Source organism: Anarhichas minor, unplaced genomic scaffold (genome assembly GCF_050575085.1).
Source record: "Anarhichas minor isolate MPS153535 unplaced genomic scaffold, ASM5057508v1 ptg000026l, whole genome shotgun sequence".
Lineage (NCBI taxonomy): Eukaryota > Metazoa > Chordata > Actinopteri > Perciformes > Anarhichadidae > Anarhichas > Anarhichas minor.
In genome coordinates, this window is record NW_027466472.1 from 16,595,980 (window position 1) to 16,618,198 (window position 22,219).

The window sequence follows — 22,219 nt, forward strand, 5'->3', positions numbered from 1 at the left end:
TGTGTTTACCACGGACCTTATTTCAGGCATTTAATCAAAACACCCATTGACTCCGTGACGAGGGAACCAGAAGTAAAAAAAATATTCTAAACTAATTTCCGTGTTAGAGGACTCCCCCAAAAGGATTTACCATTTTCCAATAACCGTGAAGGCAGCATTACCCTGTGACATCAGACGCTGACACGCACACGCTGGGGCGGAACCACGAAGCTAGCAGCCATTGCTAGCATAGCAGAGCTATGTGACCACCACACACTCGAATTAAAATAGAGTAATTCAACGTCGCTGATTATGTTACCTAACGTTATGTAACTACACAATACTATGCTTTGGTAGAGTAACGAAATATAAGTGTTCGTCCACCGGTGTTCAACACAACAAACCATTATGGATGCAGTGAACGCGTTCAACATGGAGGTAAAGTATGCTCGTGTTTAACCCAGAGAGCTAACGCTAAACCCGAAGGCTAACGTTACCCATAACTAATGTCATTTGGTTTAGCGCTAGATAATTTGTTTGATCACTAAGCTAATTGTAAATATATCCAACATAATCAGTCAAATTGATTCATTTTGGGTGGGGTATCAGCTCCCCTGAACGTGGCCGATTAAAACGTAAACATGACTTGGTTTGTTAGCCACTAGCTTAAATCGAGATCAACGCTTGTACGTTAATCTCGCAAGGCCTGTGATTCCAGTTTCCAGCGAATTTGACTTACTTTACACCACTGAGACCTCGATACATTATCAATACTAACGTCAGGGATAACAATAGCGTCTGCACCGTTCGCTTTACATCCCACTCCTATTAAATGAATTGTGTCGCGCTGTCCGTGTTAAAACATTAGGATGTCAATAATGGTAGGAATGCTGCCCTCTAACTAATGGTGCTTGTTTTGAGGAAGTTCAATGTTACGTTTATGCGTATCAATACATGTTATTGTATTGTTGCCACCCGAGGACTCTGAACTGTAGTTTTGTCTTACTGTATGTATCTTTACAGTGTGTGTGTCGTTGTTGGTTGGACATAATGCATGTAGTTTAGTTTCTATAAGCTGCTTTCTAAACGTGTTGTGCACGTGCGTAAAACACATGTTTGACCCGACTACTGGTCTTGGGTAGCAACGCCAATGACATTCCTTTTTATAATTTCTTACTCATTCTTGTAGAAATTGAGTGTTAGTTAGCCTGATGTAAACAAAACATTGTCAATGAGTGACGCTCAGACAAATCCACTCCCTTCAATCACAGATGCTTGAATATGGTTGTTATGTGCAACTTATCTGTTTACAAGCTAAGTAAAACAACAGAGATCTTCACGTTATTCTGTCTGCACTGTATTTACCCATGTCAGGAAGTGTTTGGATATGTAGCTTTATGAATACAAATACAGGGCTTTATCAGATTCAAATGGGAATGGGATATAGAGCGAATGCTACAGTGGAAAAATCTGGTTTACGCCAGCTATTTTTATTATTTTAATTATATTGTGCTGTTGCTGAATCTTCTATAATTGGTTAGTGGGAAATGACTATGTTACTGTAGTTTAGTGGTGTCTATGCCTTTTTCAATGTTATTGTTTTTTTTCTCGTTTTTTCAACAATCAGTTGTTCTCCATGATCGACATGAAGCCTCCAATATCCCGTGCTAAGATGATGTCCGTTACAAAGTCAGCCATCAAAGCTATCAAGGTAAAGTGAATGCTGGATCAGTGTAATTGTCTTGGCAAAGAGTGGATAGTGATGATGATCTCCTAGACTTTTTGATTTAGTTGTTTTACAATGAAAACACTGTCATACCGAAAGCATTTCACCCACTTAGCTTTTTTTAATTCAGTAAATAACAGAATAATTAGAATTTTCATAATTTGTCTTAATTATTGCAATTTTTCATAATGCAAAAATGAAACACTTTCGCTGTAGATTGATGAGTATTACCTCAAGGAATAACATATTTACAATTTATAATTTTCACATCAATAGCTCTCTGGCCGTGTGAGATTTTGGAAGATAACAGTTGTCCTAGAAGATACCCATATTTCTGTGGTTTCAACCGACTGAGATGTGGCTACCAAAGGGGTTTCCTCATTAGCCACATACCGAGTAGTCAGTGCATGAGCAACAACTGAGAAGTGCTGCTCCAGTAGTTCTGCTTACTAGTGACAAACCATAGATGGGATTTGGGGAGATGGGTACATTTATTTGTATTTTAGTAAAAACACTTGTTTGGATGTCTTCAACACGCGGGTGGAGATGGTCTAATAGAATACTGTGATAGTAGTTTTGCATTTGACATTTTTGTATTTTTAAAATGCGTCTGTCTCTACTTAGCTTAACTGTATCAGATAACTGCTGAAAAAACGTTGAAAGTTCAGCTGACTTATTACAGAAATCCTGTATTAAATGGAAACTTTATCAACACAATCTTTCATTGCTGTTCCTTACCCCTATGGTTATATCGTTCATGATTAAAGTGTTTCCTAGTATGCCGTCACTGATGTTATTTTATTTTATTTTTTCTTTCATCAGCTTTACAAACATGTTGTCCAGATTGTTGAAAAGTTCATCAAGAAGGTATGTACTACAGAGCCTTAGTGAGTACATGATATGAAACATTTGAGTTCACAATGCATTGTACAAATGCATTTTGTCATGAGACGATAGTACTAAATTGTCTTTTTTTTTTTTTTTTTTCTTTCAATAGTGCAAGCCAGAATTAAAAGTCCCTGGTTTGTATGTGGTGGATTCCATTGTTCGACAGTCACGGCATCAGTTCGGTGTTGACAAAGATGTATTTGCGCCCAGATTCTTGAAGAACTTCACAGATACTTTTCAAAACCTTTACCGATGCCCAGAGGATGATAAGGTACTTTATTTTGTTAATCCTTTTGGTATTTTCTGTCATTACAGTTAATTATAATAAGACATTTTGCAAGGATGGGATTGTTATTTTTTCTTTCTTTATCAGTGCAAAATTCTCCGTGTCCTGAACCTGTGGCAGAAGAATGGTGTGTTTGACATGGGCATCATTCAGCCTCTGATGGATATGTCCAACGGAGCCATTGTGCCCGCCCCTGAACTGGAAGGTAGAGAAATAAATCAAAATACTTTGGGCAATGTTTGTAACAATATAATCGAGCGTTACCTGATGTTAAAGTGAGGTTGTAATTTGTAAGGTGCTAATTTATCTCTTGTATCTGAACAGTTCCTGCTGACCCCCAACCAGAGACACAGCTTCCTGTCACTAGTGCCTCGGTTGTGCCAGCTGTGCCCCAGCTGCCCACTCCTGACGCCTTAGCTGCTGTGGCACAGCTGTTTCAATCGCCCCATGGTCAGGAGGTAAGTAGTGCATTGGTGTAAGTCCTCTATCTGTTCTGTGTCATGGCAGGTAACGGATAGTTCACATTTTAAATGACCCTCTCTCTCTCCTCTAGCTGCATAGGATGCTCCAGAACTTCCAGCAGGCAGATAAGACCCTGGCAGCCACGCTGGCAAACAACATACCAAACCAACCCCAGCCGCCCGTGTCCCAGCTCAACCCATACAGTGCACACACAGAAAAGAGAAGCTCTTTAGCCGAGGTAACAGCATCGCTCAGTGTCGCAACATAACCTACTGGGATCATTTACATCATTTACTTAATCGTATAATATATATTTCCTCAGAAACTCCTTGACCGTTTTGATTACGATGATGAACCTGAGGAAGTAACAGCTAAAGAAGGCATTGCCCAGTCACAGTGAGTTTCATACACTGTAATTATGCTGATGCATTTGTTGTGTATGTTTTGTATAAACAACTCAGCATACATCTTTAGATTGATGCTTTGAAGCATGTTTAATTTATCACACCACAGCAGGCATTTTTTTCCTGTGAAAAAAAATGCCTTGTTTGCAATCAATGCAGCTATTAAGTATACATTCACTTGTCTGTTCAACCAGCTATTAGAGGAATCGGCCTCTGAGGGCAATGGGCTATATTTCTGGCGTCCCAGTGTAGCTAAGAGATCTCCCAGTCAATACTTGTTTTTCTGTGCTCTGCTCATTGTTTACAGTCCGATTGGCATATTTGAGATTCAAGACTGGACATTAAGTTGAGAGACAACATGCACGGCCGGATTGTTTCACAAGTAGCGGGTTTATGGTCAGAGCTGGTTGATGCTACACTATGATTGGCCAGTCTGCGTTTGAGGGGTGGGATTTGGTGACGGGTCAATTGGGTCAACACTCCTGATTCAGAATGATAAAATAGTTCCCAGTGATGAGGGAATGTCAATGTATTTTTGCTTGAAATTCCCGTTGTTAGTAAGGAGAGAAATGCAACACTTTTATCATTAGTAGCAAATCAAATCAAAGTCAGACAAAATGATGTGCACTTGGTGTAACGGCTTTGGAGAAAGTTGCTAATACCATACCACTGAGCAAGCATGCACAACACCAAGGTTGTGGAACTGGAATCCCGAAATGAATACAGACCATATTATTGTAAATAATTCACATATGTGATTTTCTTGCTATAAAATATCTGCAGTTAAATTTTGATGGTCCTTGGTCACGGTCACTTTGGTCAGCTCACGCCCGTCCTGCTCTTGTCAACGCAATATCTCCGGAATGACTTGGACTAATGTCGGCAAGAATGTCCATGTGCACTCACGTATGAAAGGATTAGATTATGGCGGTCAACGATCATTGTGACCTCACAAAATTATTTTTGGCCGTCGTGCAATAATTCATATGCTACTTATGACAATTTCACACAAATGTCTAAAACGATGAAGTGATGACATTTTGGACTGACATCGATGTAAACTGCTACATGAAAAATACATACAATTGCGAGGTGGTAATTGTAGTTTAATGTATTTTGTTGTCTTTATAGGTTTGTAATACCCAAACGTAATATCTGTGTATATTTTGTCATGACAGAGGCATTCCTGAAAATGTGTTTAACCAGTTTCCTGGTCAGATGCCCGACGCGGAGAATGTTCATCCACATATGATGGGACAGAGCGGGGGTATAGAGGTATCTAATTATAACTGTAATTATATAATTACTCAACTACATCTCAAATATAGCAACTCTCTGGTATAACACCAGCATGCTGTCCACAAATTGTTTGAAGCAAATACTGTTGCTCATTTGATATGTGGAGGCAAGCCAAAATGACTGTTATGATAATGAATGTTTCATATATTCATGTTTTGATTATGGAAAGGCTCAAATGTGTGGAGCTGCAAGCTTCAGTAAAATGTTCTGTGGTCAATGGACCATGTGGTTTCTGTTTTTGAACTATCGCCTGTCTATTTGTCATCCCTCAGCACGGTGGAGGAAGTCATGGTGAACATCATATGATGCTAGATGGATACGGTTCCATAAATGAGGCTTATTCACAGTCACAGGTAAATCTTCAACCCCAGGTTAGCTGAACCTGATTTAAAGGTCTCTCCTGTGAGAGAAGGACGTTCAGCCTCAGCTCAAGTTTCACTGCATTTGAATGTCAACTTTTTCCCATAAGTTAGTTTTTCTCATTGGAAACAAGACATTGACATGGCTGCCTTAACTGGCAGGGAAGTGTCTATGTTCAACTTTTTAAACTGGTACATGGAATCCTCTGCTCATTATAATTGTCATGTCATCTTTGTCTAATAGGGAAATTCAAGAGAAGACTCGACTATGAGGCGGGAGGGCAGACACAGAGGCTACGGCAGGCGATCCAAATCCAGATCTGGTTCAAGGTAAGGGGCTGCTTATCACCATTACTGTGTAATGTTGTGGATTTCACTGAGATGTTCATCATCAAATACAGTTCTGTTTGTCATAGTTGTTATTCGGGCACATGTAACACTTGCCAAAGCCTATTTCTGTATCTACCGTTAATTATTTGATAATCTGCAGAAATAGTGAATGCATCCTGATGAATATATTACACATCAGAAAGCATGGAGCAATTAGTGCAGAGCAAGCACTGCCACCATATATTATACAAACTAGCTCAACGATGGTGGCTCCAGCTGTTGCCATCTTGTTTTTTGGAACCAGAAGGGACTATATTTGGACTAGAGATGGGAGGCAGGTTCTGTTGGCATTACAAATGTAAGTTAGCTGCTAACAATAGCGCTAGCTTGGTTAGCACATTAACAATATGATATTGGATGAAAATTTGGATGCTAATTTTGTCTGGCAAAAAATAGGCATACTAGAATTTCACTCACCAAAAAAAAAAAAAAATGGAGCACATACTTAATTAATTTATCTGTCAAATTAAATCGTACACGGTACAACAAGTGAAATGCAATCCTGTCGGTTCCTTCAATTTCTGCATTATTCACCATAAAGCTCATTCTCCCAATTTTTTCGTGCCAGCGTCCTCTGTTCTGTCGCTACATAAAAACTTAGAATAAGAGTCAAATGGCGTGCCCTGCAGTCTCCTTTCACCGTGGGGCTCTATGGGGATTGACTCCCTCAAGTGGCCATTCAGAGAACTGCAGTGTGTGGCACTTACTTTTTCAGATCCAGAAGTTGCTGCTATGACACTCTCAGCTGTTGTCGTGGACTCCCTTTACTTAGTGTTCATGTTGATATTTTCTACTCTGCCAATAATGAAAGAGATAACTTTCCTCCCATGAATTTAATTTTTTGGGGACAACACATTTCAGGTGGTTCAATATTTTGTGTTTCAGATCTCCCAGGAGAAGAAGATCACGGTCTTCGTCCCGCTCAAGAAGGTCGAGGCATCGGCGCTCTGATTCCCACACCAGAGAACAGCGCTGGAGGTCTCGCTCTGGTTCTCAGGACAGGAATGAAAGAGAGAAGGACCGAGAGCGCAGACAGAAAGGTCTTCCCAGCATAAAGAGCCAGACACTCAGCGGTACGTTCTACAACAGAAACAAACCTGTGAATGTCATTTATGAACCCTGTAGTACTTAGAACTACTGCAAGTACTACTACGTGATGTCACAGCAACAATATCCATCTCACCCCACAGATGGGAGCCACTCTGATTTCACATGGGATAATTGTGATAGTTTGAAACTACACTGTTGTGTGTCTGCAGAGAACTACAACACACAATTATCTTTGTCAGTAGTTTCTGATTATGCTTTTTTTGGTAATCAATTAATAGTTAAATCTATACAGACAAGTACCCGTGGTTTATATATTTTTTAATAATGGACTTTATTTCCTTGTGCATCCGGAAGAAGAATAATGAATTTGTTTAGCCTATATGTATATTTATTTATATGTTTAAGTATAGCAACCTTTTGCGTGTTACATCTGTACGGGTCTGTTCATGTGCCACGTTTTTTGCACCTTCAAATCCATTGTTGTCAATGTAGACACGCGTAAGGTGCACTCAAAAGGGAAGCAACACTGGTGCGCAAGCATTCCCGAGCACCTATTTTTCAATACGGCTGCGCCCAGAGATAGAATTAGTTTAATCTCATTTGTCACATTTCTTTTTACAATCAACACTTGAAATGATGAAGGCACTTGCAAATGACAATGTAGTACGAAATGTAAACCATACTTTGGTGTTTCGTTTTTACCTCTTTACTTAAGATTTGCTTACATTTATTTTTCTTTTTACAAAATGTACCAAAACACTGGCAACGAGGAAGATCTTGGGTAGATAATAATGAAAATAAATATGAAATGAAATTTGAATCATAACCTCTAAACTAAAAATAAATCTGGTTTAAATTGTCCCTTAAACACTTTTACTAAGCAGAAAATGATACTTATTAATGATAGGGAAACGCACCTAAAACGAGTAACTTTTCATAGGATATCATACAAACCATTGTTGAGTATATGTTGCTGTGTTTCAATTCAAACTCTCTGTTCTTATATCTACAAAGTTTTTATCTGTACAACTTAATTGATAAAATACGTCATAATTATCCATAGTTTGGACAATATACAATTGGTTGACTTATTCTATGCTCGTTTGAAAAGGGGGGCTGACAGTATACGTACACATTCTTCAAAGATTTGTTTATTTTAGTGCTTGATGCGGTAACTGATCAGTGGTATGGCGGTGTGTGCGCTTGTCAGTGTGTTTGACAAAGCTTCTGTCCCGCAACTAACCTTAATTCTGATTAAATAGTCCCTGATCAGTTGTTGTTTTTCTGTCCCTGAGACAGCGGGACACCCTTGGAGATTCTTTTTATTTCAAGTATTGATGACATTGCCATTGTCTTTGTTTTTGGTTCCACTATCTCAGTAGCTGTTCTGTTGTCTTGTTATGATCCTTTGTGATTGGTTAATTGTTTTTGTTTTATTCCACACAATTTCATTTTTATCAAGTGCTTTAATGAAAAAGCAGCAGAAGTCTCATTCATTTAGGCACAAGGTTTTATTTTTCTTCTAAAATACAGGACAATTGGTTGCTTACGGGGCAACCAGAATTGTCAAGCTTTCTTATTTCCCAGCAGAACTGCGTACCATTATCTGGTTTTCATAGGCAACCAGATTTGTCAACTATTTCATGCCCTCAGCTTGCGTAGGGAGTCTTGAGTTGTAACATTTACAATTACTCTCACTGAGCCAACTCTCAGCAGTAAAATAATAACAAAATGAGTATCGAGCATTCACAATTAAAAAGATAGTAAAGTTAAACACAACTAAAATCTCTTGCATGTTCCAAGCAGCTACTAACCTTATTTTGCTTTTAGTTTGCAGCACTACACTTTGGGTTGGACAACTGGACAAGAAAACACAGCAGTCCGACGTGATGTCCCTTTTGGAAGAGTTTGGCATGATTGATTCCATCAATGTAAGTTTGGACTATTCTTCTCAAAGATACTTGTAATCTTCCATGGTCTTAAGAAAATGTTATCAAGTATTTGCACTTTTACTTTTTTCCTTCTCTATGCCCAGATGATTCCTCCGAGGGGTTGTGCCTATATTGTTATGGTCCACAGACAAGATGCCAATACAGCCCTGAACAAACTCAGTAAAGGCTCATACAAAGTCAACCAGAAACCCGTTAAGGTAAATTATCACATATTGCTTCTATTTCCAGTGTAATATTTGCTCTGTAACTTTTTAGTTGTGATTGTTAACTTGATCATAGCTAATGCCATTTTTTCCTAGATTGCTTGGGCTTTGAACAAAGGTATAAAATCAACGCACAAAAAGTTCTGGGACGTGGAGCGGGGAGTTACCTACATTCCCTGGAGCAAAGTCAAAGTTGAGGAGTTGGAGAGCTATCGGGAAGGGGGTATGCTGGACGCAGAGACACTAAATCCAGGTAAATGCTTACATATTCCTTTTAGCATGGCCAAGATTCACCTTCTGCAGGCTATTAGACACAGTTTCCCTAACCCTGTCATTGTGTTTTCCATTGTGCTCAGAGTGGAATAATGGCAAGGACCTCGGTAAGCAGGCATCTGTAAATGGAGCGATGGAAAGTGTACCTGCAGAAGGAACTGTCCCTGCTCACATTCAGGTAATGCTAATACAGTCTTTAAACACCTTCTTTTTGATATTACAAGCACTTCAAATTGATTGGTTTTATAGCCTTTGTTTTGGAGGCTTACTTCACAATTTTCACTGTGGAGGCTGTAAGGAAAATACATTTTTGTCGCACATGAGTAGTGGAGCTTATCTAAACCATCATCTCATCTTCTCTTCAAAAATCAAGTTACTGCAGAATATACAGCAGTGAACAACAAACATCTAGCCAAATCTGAAATATTGTGATAGTATCAAATAGTACAATTTTAGAATTACTGTGTAGGAAGACTTATCCCAATTCAGTGAGAACTACTCTGCAAATCAAGGTGCACACACGGTACCTTTCTAAGGCGGACTTAGCTTCAGAAAGATTTCAGCAGGACTTGTACCATTGGCCAGGGGAAGTACCTTGTCCTAATTGTCTACAAATGTATATTCAAATTGTGTACTGGGATATGTGATACCTAGTTCAGTGAAATCACTGTTATACTGTAAATTAGTGCTCAGCCTATACTAGGCCAGAAGTAACATCCTAATATTACTGATGCCTCTGCTATGTTGTTGCTGAAATTAACTAATGGTTAAACTAACAGGTGCTCACCATTTCAGCCGAAATAGAGGTTGAAAATTGAGTAATAACATTCAGTTTGCCGCAAGATGCATATGCTCTTGTAGAAAATTCCTTCGGCTTAGGCGATTGCACATAGGGCTGGGCGACAAAATACATAATCAAAGTTAAATGTTCACGATAAAATCGTCCACGTTATAACAATGATACATTTATGAGAGAGAAGAGAGTTTGTATTATCAGAGCAATGGGCCTTCGGGACAATGACGGTTTGTTTTTGGGATAACGGGCTGTTGGACAAATGGGAAATGACACTTCTGATTTGTTACAAAACTTCCGAGGACCACCTTCCTTCATGCAATCGTTTCAGATTCATTTTCAGGCTGGTTTTGTAGATTTCGAGCTCGTAATGGTCAAACATTGTGCCTGGGGCACGTGTAATAGTGATATTCGTCACCCAGAGAGGTTGGAAGGAGAGGACGTTTCTACAATGTTAGGTTTCTACATAATGAACTGTGGCGTTAACATTAGCAAAGTACGTTAGCACATCATTAACTAGGACTATTAGCACTATGCCATGCTAGCTGCTGAAGGTATACTGAAGGTATACTGAATGTTTTCGGTGGTTGTTACAGTGAATAAAGACCCACCTGGCTTTACAGGAACAGTGTTCCCTAATTTCATTGTCTTCTGTCCGATAGCGAAGGGTCAATGTAGCCTCAACATCTTTCTAAAGTTGAGGTTCAACGTTAAGCAACTGACTAGCTGTTAACTAACATCCTCATTACCCTGGGTTGTCAGAGGAGGAAGGCAGAGGTTAAGGAGCGGTGAATCGATGGTTGCAACAGTAAAAGAAATACATTAAGCATTTCAATTTTTTTTGCAACCTGGAAAAAGTGCGGCGCACAGCAGTGTCTGGTCGGGCCCTAACATTTGCAAAACAGGTTTGGCTTTTCCTGATATGTTTTGTTTGGCGTGGTGATATACAAATGTACTTGGTCATTTAAATTATGCATTTTTATTTATGTGAATTCTTGAGCATATTTAGATATAAAAATAACTAGCTTTGTACATTACCAAAACCAAATGTTAAAAAATCTATATCTTTGTAGATGGTCTAAAATAAATTGGATAGATTCAGCTGATAGCAGATACATAAATGTAAAAAACAGAAACGTAAACGCTAAAAATGAACACCTTTTGTCACTTTGAGGAACTCGATTTTCTAAATGAGCACTTGGTTCTTCATTATGTAGTCTCGACTTGGTGTTGAAGACTGAGATTAACGCTCGTCGTGTGAAAGTTTCTTAAAGACGTAAGACAACTCGTAACTGGTTACACATTACAATTGATTGCTTTTAGGAAACCTTCTCAGTCATGGTGTGTGCAACAGAAGGGGATATGATTATTATGGGTGTTTTGGAGTGCTGAATTAAACTGTTGATGAAAAGAGGAATTTTCCTGTTTCTGTCCTAAATGAATGATTATTTACTCTATAAGAGGGGTTGTCGACATGTGAATCAGCATTAGGGTGGTTTCAGAGTCACCAAATAACGAGACGAGTCTAACTTGGTGATTTGATTCACTTTATTACCATTCAGATAAGCTCCTCTGCTCATAGGCATTAAATCCAGCAATGCTTATATATTCGTTTCTCCTTTTCCTTTGCAAAATATTTGCATCTTCACTCAGTAACCTTGTACTGTGCAGTATAACGTATTCAAATAAAGTGGGAATTACAAAAAACTTTAATTACTGTGGTATGTGTAGAGGGAAGCATTTATGTGATCCTTTCTGTTTTCAGTATCTGAGCTCTATTATACACACTGTCTGAGTTTGGCAAAGTCATCAATAATTGTGTATATAATGTTCAGTTTTCACATGCAATTACAAAAAAACAAATCCTAACGATCCACCAGTAACGGTTGAATAGATTGAATCAGCTTCTTGTTGAACAAATGAAATGTGTATTGGATGCAATAGGTGTGAACCCTAAACTCGTGGACTTGAGCTTGTTTTAATTAGCAGCAAATAAAAGTCCTCATGGCCTCATGCTGAACTATGGGTTTGATAACATGATCCAGCTGGACTGTCCGCAAGCTGCCATACGTAGCAGTCATGCTAGACTGCACACCTCTCTGTGAAGAGAAAGGTTGCTCACGTCTACAGGTCCAGAGTGTGTGACTATTTGCTGCTGGTGGGACTTAAAGGCCTGATTGGGAGGAAGTGACCAAGTGGGAGACAAGGTAAGCCGACAGCGTCCGTAGCAACTTGTGCACAACGTTGCGACAAGCTGGTTATTGAAAACTGGACAGGAGATTTTCTAAATCTGTTTCGATATGTTTGTGGCAAGGGGAATACTGCCTGAACAAAATGAGCCGGTGTCCATGATGTACTCCAGTACACACAGCAGGTTTCAGTTGTCTATGCTTTTCTTAATACGGGACATGGAGCTCGAGCGTGTGCCATTGATCGAATTAAGGAAAAACTCCTGCAATCTCTAACAACAACAAAAAAAAACTAAAGTTACTCATGTGGCATAGGCTTGGGTATCAACGAAGCCCAGATACCACTTTGTATGCTATCCTAATTTTTACAATCCTGTCTTTGGTCATTTACAACTGATTTAACCACTTCTCATGCTTACCTCTGACCCTATTCTACCACGCTGTAACAGATCAGTAAAATACATTTGCTCTAGTTTAGTTAAGTTATCAAAGTAGATTAAGATCAGGAGATAATTAAAATAGCCACGCTACAATGAGCTGTTTTTTTGAGACTTGTTTACATTTGCTCAATACAGTATGGTATCAAATTAAGAAGAAATGAGTGCTGCCCAGGCCTTCTGCTGTGTTTGAGAAAACATCTTAAAATGTAGTACTCTATAATTGTCTTTGTAACCATGACAACAGAACACAATATTATAAGTTTGTATACTATAGCAATTTCCCGGAGCTGTCGTATGGAAAATGTCAAACCAGCACTTGAAATTAATTGGCGTAGCTTTTTTTATACAAGAATGAATAAAACCAAAGAGGCTGTGTGGCCCAATCTCCACCTTAAGGACTCACGGACATTGAGGCGCGCTCCAGTAAAAACCGTGAGGGTTTAGTTCTGTCCCACTGTCAAATCCAGTGCTTGAGGGCTCTCTGGCAAACATGTTAAACCCTTTTATGAACACTTTCCGTAAGTCTGCATTAGATGCAGACTTTGCCGAAGGGAATTACCCACAAATCATTGCAATGTGACATTAAACACGGGGTAACCAGTGGACGCATAGAGACGTAAAGAAGAGGTAAACAAAGAGGACGGCTCACGTGTGTTCAGCCTGTCATATTAAATATACACAGAAACATTAAGGGTTAAAGATGGAACAAAAAAAACATGAAATCAGAAGATATTTATTTATTCATCAAATATTTGATTTTGTCATTGAAGCTGTTTTGACAAAAACGAGTAAATAGATTATATGAAGTTACCTCTCATCTTGTGAGGAAAGAGCCTGGAAGACTTTCAAATCAGGGAGTACAAAGTATAAAATAAATACACACAATTGTACATCATCATTTTTGATGTCTTGGTAACGTGATATGTTGCAGCAAAGTGCTGTCCCATTCATATTTACACCATTTGAAGCCCTCACAGTCTCTCACACTCGACCACTTACCAGGTGACATCAGTAAGTCCTTGAGGGTTCAGGGTTTGAGGCCTTAGGGGGGGACACTGGGACTAGGCCTGTGTCCAAATGTCTGCCTGCTCAATCATGATGTTGCACAAAAGAGATGCATTGCATTTGGGGTTAACTTGACCTGGAAACTCTAAAAGATGCATGAGCTAATCCGTGTTGTTCTTCCTTACTGGTGTCCTTTCATCATAGTGCTAGATTAGTGAGCAGAGATACTTCTGCAAACCTCTTCATGTTTCTCCTCATTGAGTAGCAGTCTAAGGGACTTGAGTTTGATTTGGTAAAGTACACTATTTTGTGGGTCTTACACATTGGCAGTGTAAACTCACACAGTCCTTTACTCTGAATATGTGGAGTTCCAGACGTGAAGCAAAAGGAAAATTCATAGTACCATAATGCACGTTGTATGTCGTTTTACACCAAATCGTTTCCACAAATGATATGCAACATGACACCAGTGTGCAGTCATATTCACCCACCTAGCCATTTTATACCAAATAATATAATATAGAATGGACATGGAAGTAAAACATCAAAACGGGTAAAGATTCATCTTGATTCAGCACTAGTTTTGAAAACAATTAGAGAAATCTGAGTTGTCTACTGTATTTGTCGTCCACGTCTGCTCAGCTACTTTATATAACTGAATTTCATCAGAGCACCTTCAGGTAGTGATACTTAAGGGGAATGAGATGCTTTCACTCTTGATGTCTGTGGATTTATTTATTTTTTTAAATATTTTGCTTTTGACAATGATTTGTAGTTACATCTCTTCGATTTTACAGAAGTCTTGTCATCTTTCTAAATCTTGAGCAGCAAAACTTGATTTGAAAGGGAATGCACCCGTTTCATTTCTTTGGATTCAAGACATGGCTTTTGAAAAGTGGCTTCTCTCAGGCTACATACTTTTAATACCTGCAAATAATACTTCTTCAACCCGTCAGTTACTTCATATTTGCATAATCTTCTGCTTCTGCGCTCTGCCTGTGCAAATCACAGCAAACTTGTACCTCTTGCAGGATTATTTGCCCGCACGTTTGCATACTTGGATAGTAATGAAAAGTGAGGTAAACCCTTTGGTTTTCAGTTATGCTGCTACTTAAAACATCATCCTGTCCAAACCAATTGCGCATTGAAAGCAGTTAACTTTAGCTTTGTCTGGCCCAGTGACGCCGTTTGCTCAGCCTGCATTGTATGACGTGCATCATAACACACATTGTTTTCTATGTATGTATCTACGTTATCCCTCACACAAATGGTGTCTGGGCACACATACAAGTGTCAAGACATGCTGCTGTCCTTTTTCTCCCCAACATCAGTGCCTGTCAACTCTCCAAAAAGCAGCAATTTCACCACATTTGCTCCCTGGATGGGAAACTTGACGGACTCTTCTGTCTGTTTGGTATGTGGTATGGGTGTCAAATGACACCTAGACGAACTTGACGCGGCGAGTGTGTATGTTGCCCTTAAAGGATGGAGTTTCATTGTCAGCCATCTGTTAGTGCAGCAGAGAGGAGAGAAGTGACACGAAACGGTTACACGGCTAAGTTGTGCCAGATAGAAGAAATTCTGCCATGAACATGGAGTTGAATTGAGCTGTTCATGCTATATCTGCTGAACGTAGTGAGGTTGACGTGGCATGTGCCATGTTTTTTTCTCTTTTTGCAACGTACCCACAGTAGCTTCAAAACCAACATGTCTTTTTCCCAATTTTAATCTCAATTGATTAATCTATTAGGATGCTCCATTTACATGTTACAATTCTAAACGGTGTCTTCTCGGAAGTATACCCCTCAAATGCCTCAGAACAGTGGTTCAGTTTTAGACTGAGCTTTGTCAAAAAATCTTGGTTTATTCCAAAAATCTGCTCTTAATTGCACGGCCAAGTTAATGATCTCTGATCTTGCATACAGTGCGTAACTTCCTGCGTTGCCTAGTCTCATGGCAGAGGGCAATATCACTCTGCAACCTGTCTCTATTGCTCTTGCGATGTTTGAAGATGATAAAGTCTGATGTCAGAGCCCATTTATATGAGCTCAGTGTTGCATTGTAAGTTCAGAAAAACAAAAATGTCATATATCTACTTAATACATTGTTTAAAAAAGATCTTGACCCAGCATGTTTGCATCCCTGAGTCCATGGTTGAAAGCGTATTTCTCAATTTTCCATGGATGAATAAGCAAACACTGCAGGATTTCTCCAGTGCATCTATTAGCCATTGCTTCTACAGGTTACCAGGCATATTGAAGTAAAGTGGATGCAACAAAAAAGGTTGCCAGCCCTCGGAATGAAGTGGACAAGGTAAAAGTTGTAAGCCAAGGATAAAATGATTTACTTTACTTTATGAACTACAGAGAACGCAAAGATGGCTTATGTGGAGTTTACACAGGGAACATATTTCATAATTACAACCCCTGTGTTTACATGGCCTCCATACTTCTTTTAAAAACAATTTTATATTGTTAACATTTTTTTCATTACAAAATTGTAAAGTAGTAAAGATATATTTCAATGGGAAATGGCCTACAAGCAATACTGCAAAAATGAGCATTAGTCAGCAACATACCGCAATTCTAAGAACATTAAAAACATATGTAATGTACTATGCTCTAAGGACATATACAATTCAAAATGATAAACTTTCAAAATGCAGCAGCCAGTAAAGTAGCATTCTGAAACGGCATAAACTACACTTTTTTTTTAGTTTTTCCACATTTATGGTAATATTTTAAAGAACAAACATCCCTGTAAACTCTCCCTAGTTTGAGAACATTTCTAAATATAGCTTTTCCATTTGGCAGTTATAAATGTTAAAATAAATTTAATTGAACTTGTAAAACACTGATTATGATTCCATTAAAAGACGATAAATTATATTAAAATATCGTCAAGCCCTTCTCTCAACCCATGTGTTGTTTAGATGGATGTGATTTTGTATTTCAAAATGTTTTGTTCAAAAAATGTAGAGAAAAAAATCTAAACATTTCAAATCACTTATCCCTTAGATTTTTGCTTTTAAGTATTGTAAATCATAGTAATTACACAGGTTCTTCTGGATGTAGGTTTACACAAAGGTTTTACATTCGTAACATCCTTGAACCTGTTTAGAACAAGTAAAGCGCTTCTGACTGTGAGCAAGAGACGGGAGAAGAAAAGAGAATAACAAATTCAGAATGTAATGGTGTCGTGTTTAAAACCCTCATGCTGCTCTCTAATTCTTTACCGTTTATGCTTGAAAAAGCTCCATATTCTACACGTTGTAGAAATCACAGGTCTGACTCAGCCCTCTAGAGCATTCTCAGTTGCGCTGAATAGGTTCAGGTAGCTCAGTCATTAACATGGATTATAATGTAAACTGAACAGTCTTCTCCTTTCAGTCTTTTTCAAGTGAAGTGACATTTCAAGGAAAGAGGGAAATTCTTCAATTAGACTCTCATGAGGCCTCACGAAGGTGAGTGTTAAGGAAATTATCTTTGAATGTTGGAATTCCCTCTCTTGGATGGAACGGTTGGAAGGTAATGAGAGGCTCATTCATAATAAAATTGACCTAAATGTTCCATGACATTTGTTTTCTCATGAATAATCTTAAAATATCAAGATATAGGCCAGGTTATTGTAGAGCTGCCTCATTACCGTCTTTTGACATGTCTTCGAAGTAACGGGTACAAACAAAGGAGAAAAAAAAAAAAAAGGAATTATACTGACAAGAGTGAAAGCATTCAGTTGATACCCAACCGAGCTGAGAGTCTTGATCAAAGAGCCAATGCCCAGCTGCCTGGTTTGTGGTGCAAGTTTAAATAACCTGCAGGAAAAATGGAGCCGCAGATGTCCTCGATATTCTGCTGATGGAGTGAAACACCAGGGTAAGAGCAGACCCCTATGTTGCTATCCCCGTACTGACTTCCTCAAGGCTGTTTGACTTGATTCTATGAACTGCATTCTCTATTTCAATTATATGTTAGTAGTAGTAAAACAGCATGAACTATTTTGGTTGCAAATTCATTTTAATTTGATCTTTTGTCTTGTTTCCTTTGTGTTAAGTTTAATTGCTGCAGGTAGTTAACTAACTATATATATGTGTGTGTGTGTGTGTGTGTGTGTGTGTGTGTGTGTGTGTGTGTGTGTGTGTGTGTGTATATAAATACCATGTATATCATTAGACAAAACGATTATGAAAAACCTAAATCTTGTCCGTTTTACATCCATCCGGCTGTCGTAATTTATTGCAAATAATTAAAGAAGTGAATTGCAGGTTTAAAGTTGCTGTAGGTGAATTTAGTAAAATGAAATCCCCCCCCACACCCTCAGTGCTTCCTCCTTTCAAATGAGGTTCACTCATTTATTTAAACTTATAGTGAAACGGAAGTTGGAGCTTCAGCTTCTGTACTGTGACTTCTGTCACAAAGAAAGAAAATAGTTGACGGATGTACAGTTTCAAGAGGGATTTACATCACATCCTTCGCATTTGATTGGACCGCCAAGTGGGCTGGAGTTTAGCGTGATACGGAGCTACAGGTGACTGCTGTTTCCACACACCTCCCTCACCTGTTGTCAGATGCTGGAGGAGGACAAGGGAGGAATGAAAGGGACACATTGACAATTTTCAACTGGCTGTGTTGCTGCAGAATATGCAGACGAACGGGGTCCGGCCTACCTATATGCTGCCAACGCCCGACCACCCTGTCCACCCTCCGGCAAAACTCTGCCGAAGTCTGGCCCCCCATCATGGAGCGTTTCCCTCCAGTCAAAATGATAGCGCCCCGTTGTTGGTTAGGGGGAAACGCATATCAACGGACACACTTTCTGAAAACTGCTCTGTTAGCTACTACGGTCCACAAAAACTTAATTGTGGTTTTCTACGACGGGTGTGACTAGCTAGTCGCCCATAGTCTCATGTGATTGCATTATTTTTTTGTGAATGCACAATGATTCATCAAACATTTGAAACTGTAACAGAAGCTGAAGTTAAAGCCACTGTGTAGGATTTTAAAGCTTCCAACGATGGTGCTCCTCAATGGCAGTATAACAATTGTCATTGTGGCAGATACAAATTGACACCACTACCCAGCAGCAATTAGCCGTGTCAGCAAAGATGGAAACATTAAAATGAAAAGCAGATGACTGAGATCGTAAGACCTCGAGTGAGGACAGTCAAAACATAAAAACTCTGAAGTGTGTTGACAATGCCTGACTACTTTTTCCTGTAACAATTAGCCTCAACAATGGCAACCATCCTCCCGTATATGGTCACTGTTCTTCCTCGGATGTTAATTTGTTAACATCTATTCATAACTGTGTGGTTGTAGTGTTTACAAAGTGCGTAGTATATATAAATGGTATTTGATGCTGTGATAAAGCATGTCAATGGTAGTTTTACCCTAGTCTTTAATTGAATAAGATAAACATTATTTTAAACATATTGAAAAATAAACAATGAATATAAATAAATAACGATGAAGATAAGCAACATAGTCTAGTCCTACCCCTTTTCAACACTTATCGATACTCAATTAAATCAATGGCATAAACAAACTCCCCGCCCCAGCATCGACTCCAAAAATACACTAATATATTCCTCATCATACATAATCAACAACAAACAATCAAGCATGTGAAGAAGAAAAAAAGGCAAGAAGATTGATTTCTTCTTTCTGTCCGTTCCACAAAATCTCCCCACAAGTTGATGTGCAGATACTTTTAAGATTGGTGCAAACACGTTGTTTCAAATATAATTTTCTTATGTTATAACCCCACATTGTTAATTATCTTATTGCTCTTTATTTAGTATGCGTGATGATAGCCGGATACTTCTGTAGGTGTGGCCCCATACCGCCACACAGTAATTCAGATACTGTGATACAAGTGAACAATACAGAGTCTGTGCTGCTTTATGATCCAGAATGTGTCAATTATTTTCCAGAAATGCAACAATCCTTGCCAACTTGGCTCGCACATATTTTGTATGAGGTTTTCCAGCAGATTTTGGTGTCTAATATCACACCTCGAAATGTAATTTAATTTACTCTTTCTATAATAACTCCTACATACACACACGCACACCTGTAAAGCTGTAAGAAGAGCCTAGAAGGTGTTTCTTATTCTGATTCTTACTGGGTGAAAGTTGTTCATTTGTAATTAAGGACTGATGCATTTAGTGACATGTACAATTACTTTATTGTTCTGTATTATGGGATTGAGGTCCTTCAGCCTCTGAAAAATGCATTGTTATGTCAGAGTGTGGGCTGTGCGGTGGTCTAGTGGCTATCACTGTCACCTCACAGCCAGAGGGGCCCAGGTCCCCAACCCCATCCTTGGCTGAAAACTGGGCTGAATTTCTGAAGATTTGCTCCTTGTTCCGTTTGCCCAGTGAGCTTTCATGTTCCTCACAACACAGATAGTTTCAGATCACTTCAAATGAATGAAGGCAGTTTTACCAAACAAAGCTTGCAGTCACTGTTCCTTGCCAGTGTGTGACCCTCATTTTCTGATGTGTGAACTTCCTCCTCTACACACTTGTGTACCTTTTTTACACTGCTTGTCACTAGACATGATGTATGTTCTTTTTTTTTTAAATATTTTTTACATTGAGTATGTTGTTTTCTGAGGACTCTACAGAAAATTCCTGGGGAAACTGTCAGAAATGCTGTTTAAAAAAATACTCATCAAAAGATGTTTTTGTCCCTTCATCAAGCGTGACAAAGATACACATAGGATGCATCAATAAGCTGCTTCATGCTCTGGAATCAAAACACGTTAATACAGTGTCTTCTTACTGCTCGTTTTACTTTAATCTTAACAAGGATGCCTTTGTGTTTCTCTGTCTTCCAGGTGCCCGCGGTTCAACAGGCAGCACCCATGGGAAGTCCACCTGCTTTTCCTGGCCCCATCCTGCTGTCCCCTACATCCATGCCTCCAGGAGGAGCTCCTTTCATCTCCACGGAGTTTGACCCTACAAAGTTGGCACCAGGTAAGTGGATTTGTCAATCATCTAAAGGGGAGATGTGAGTGCTTTCATGTTTATTAAAGGTAACTTCTCTTTGAAGTTGATGATAAGATGAACAGATCTATGCTGCAGTGTTGTCGCTGTTCTTGGCTTGAAGTAACTTCTTTAAACTTTTGCTGTCTGATCATTTTTTTTCTTTTGTGCTGCCACAACACTTAACTCCAACTGGGGATTAAAATACTTTATCTTATCCTCTTTGCAGCAGGTAGTGTAAAGCCTCCAGAGGATTCCACCAAGGATTCCAAAGGAGACACAGGCACACCCTCAGATCTTGGCACCGACAACCAGCTGGGGTCTCCTGCAGCACCGGTGATGACCCTGCCAGGCCCAGGAGTCATGCAGGGTCCCAGACTGGGGATGCCACCTATGCAGCCTCCTCCCGGCATGCCGAACCCTCACCTACCTCCATTCCTCTCACCTCCACACATGCCCCCACAAATGATGCCCGGAGGACCCATGTTTCCTCCAGATAGGTTCAGAATGCATATGCCCTTTCCTCCTCGTGGCCCTCCTTTTCATCGACATCCTTCTATGGGACCAGACGGCATGCACGACAGAGAAGGGAGGCATTTCAGAAATGGGAGAGCAGGGTTTGGGTGCCCACCCTTCCAGAGAGGGAGGTGGTAGAGGTAGGCTGAATGAAGGACCTGAGGGGAGAGGAGGCTGAATCACTGTGACAGATAAGTATCGGGACATCTGGTTCAACAAGGACTGCTGTGATAAACTGAGGGTGCACAAACTTGTGTTCGGACTTTCTTTTTTTACCACCACAACCTTTTCCTACTGTCACATAAACAATGAAAAACAGGAAGCGGTGTTCTGAATGTGATCCATGCACCGTCAAGTTCACCAGAGAAGAGACTCTTTGCTGTAAATACTGTATGTGCTCGTAGCTGTTTGCTATCTTTTTGTATATTTGAAGTTGTGTAGTTTATCCTGAAGTCTAATCTTAGTAGTTGAAGGGAAAACAAAGGAAAAGTCTGTATTTTTGAGCTTATTCCCTCACCATAGTTTTTGTGTATGGAAGGAGACTAAAACAAATCTATAATTCATTCACCTTTTTGGTATTTAGTTTTTAGCGAAATGCCTTTGTAACACACTAATGTTTAATTCTTCAGTTGAAAAGTTGGATTTCATTTGAAGGAGAATATTTCCTGTCCTGCCAGCAGAGGGTAGTGTAAACCTGTTACCATGGCCAACCTCTGTTGTACATTAAGGTCACACCTTGTTGGATCATGTGCAGTGAATATTAAAATGCGGTACAATTTTATCAAATGGTTTCATTTGTGTTGATCGAACACGGACACTTTTTTACCTCTTTCTCACAAAACTACGCTGTTTTGATAAATCAATTTCAAACATCACTTAGGAACCATCCTCTGTGGAACCTACAGCTATACACGATTGGTAATCTGCAGTTTAACTACCAACCTTTTGTCTCATTATAAACCATAGCTATTTATCTTGATAATGATAGGCTTTGGTTTGTATAGCTGGCTTAACCAT

General features: G+C 39.3%; 1 protein-coding gene across 1 annotated transcript; it reads left to right on the forward strand.

Annotated features, from left to right (window-relative positions):
- The first annotated feature begins 155 nt into the window (after positions 1 to 155).
- Positions 156 to 21,988, forward strand: LOC142959694 (SR-related and CTD-associated factor 4-like). The gene is made up of 18 exons (XM_076101098.1): positions 156 to 417; positions 1,607 to 1,690; positions 2,528 to 2,572; positions 2,703 to 2,864; positions 2,967 to 3,084; positions 3,204 to 3,337; positions 3,433 to 3,579; positions 3,664 to 3,737; positions 4,924 to 5,020; positions 5,317 to 5,397; positions 5,648 to 5,733; positions 6,679 to 6,866; positions 8,674 to 8,774; positions 8,879 to 8,992; positions 9,095 to 9,251; positions 9,355 to 9,449; positions 20,539 to 20,677; positions 20,916 to 21,988. The coding sequence occupies exons 1-18, from the start codon at positions 388 to 390 to the stop codon at positions 21,338 to 21,340; spliced, it is 2,277 nt and encodes a 758-aa protein (XP_075957213.1). The 5' UTR covers positions 156 to 387; the 3' UTR covers positions 21,341 to 21,988.
- The last annotated feature ends 231 nt before the right edge of the window (positions 21,989 to 22,219 follow it).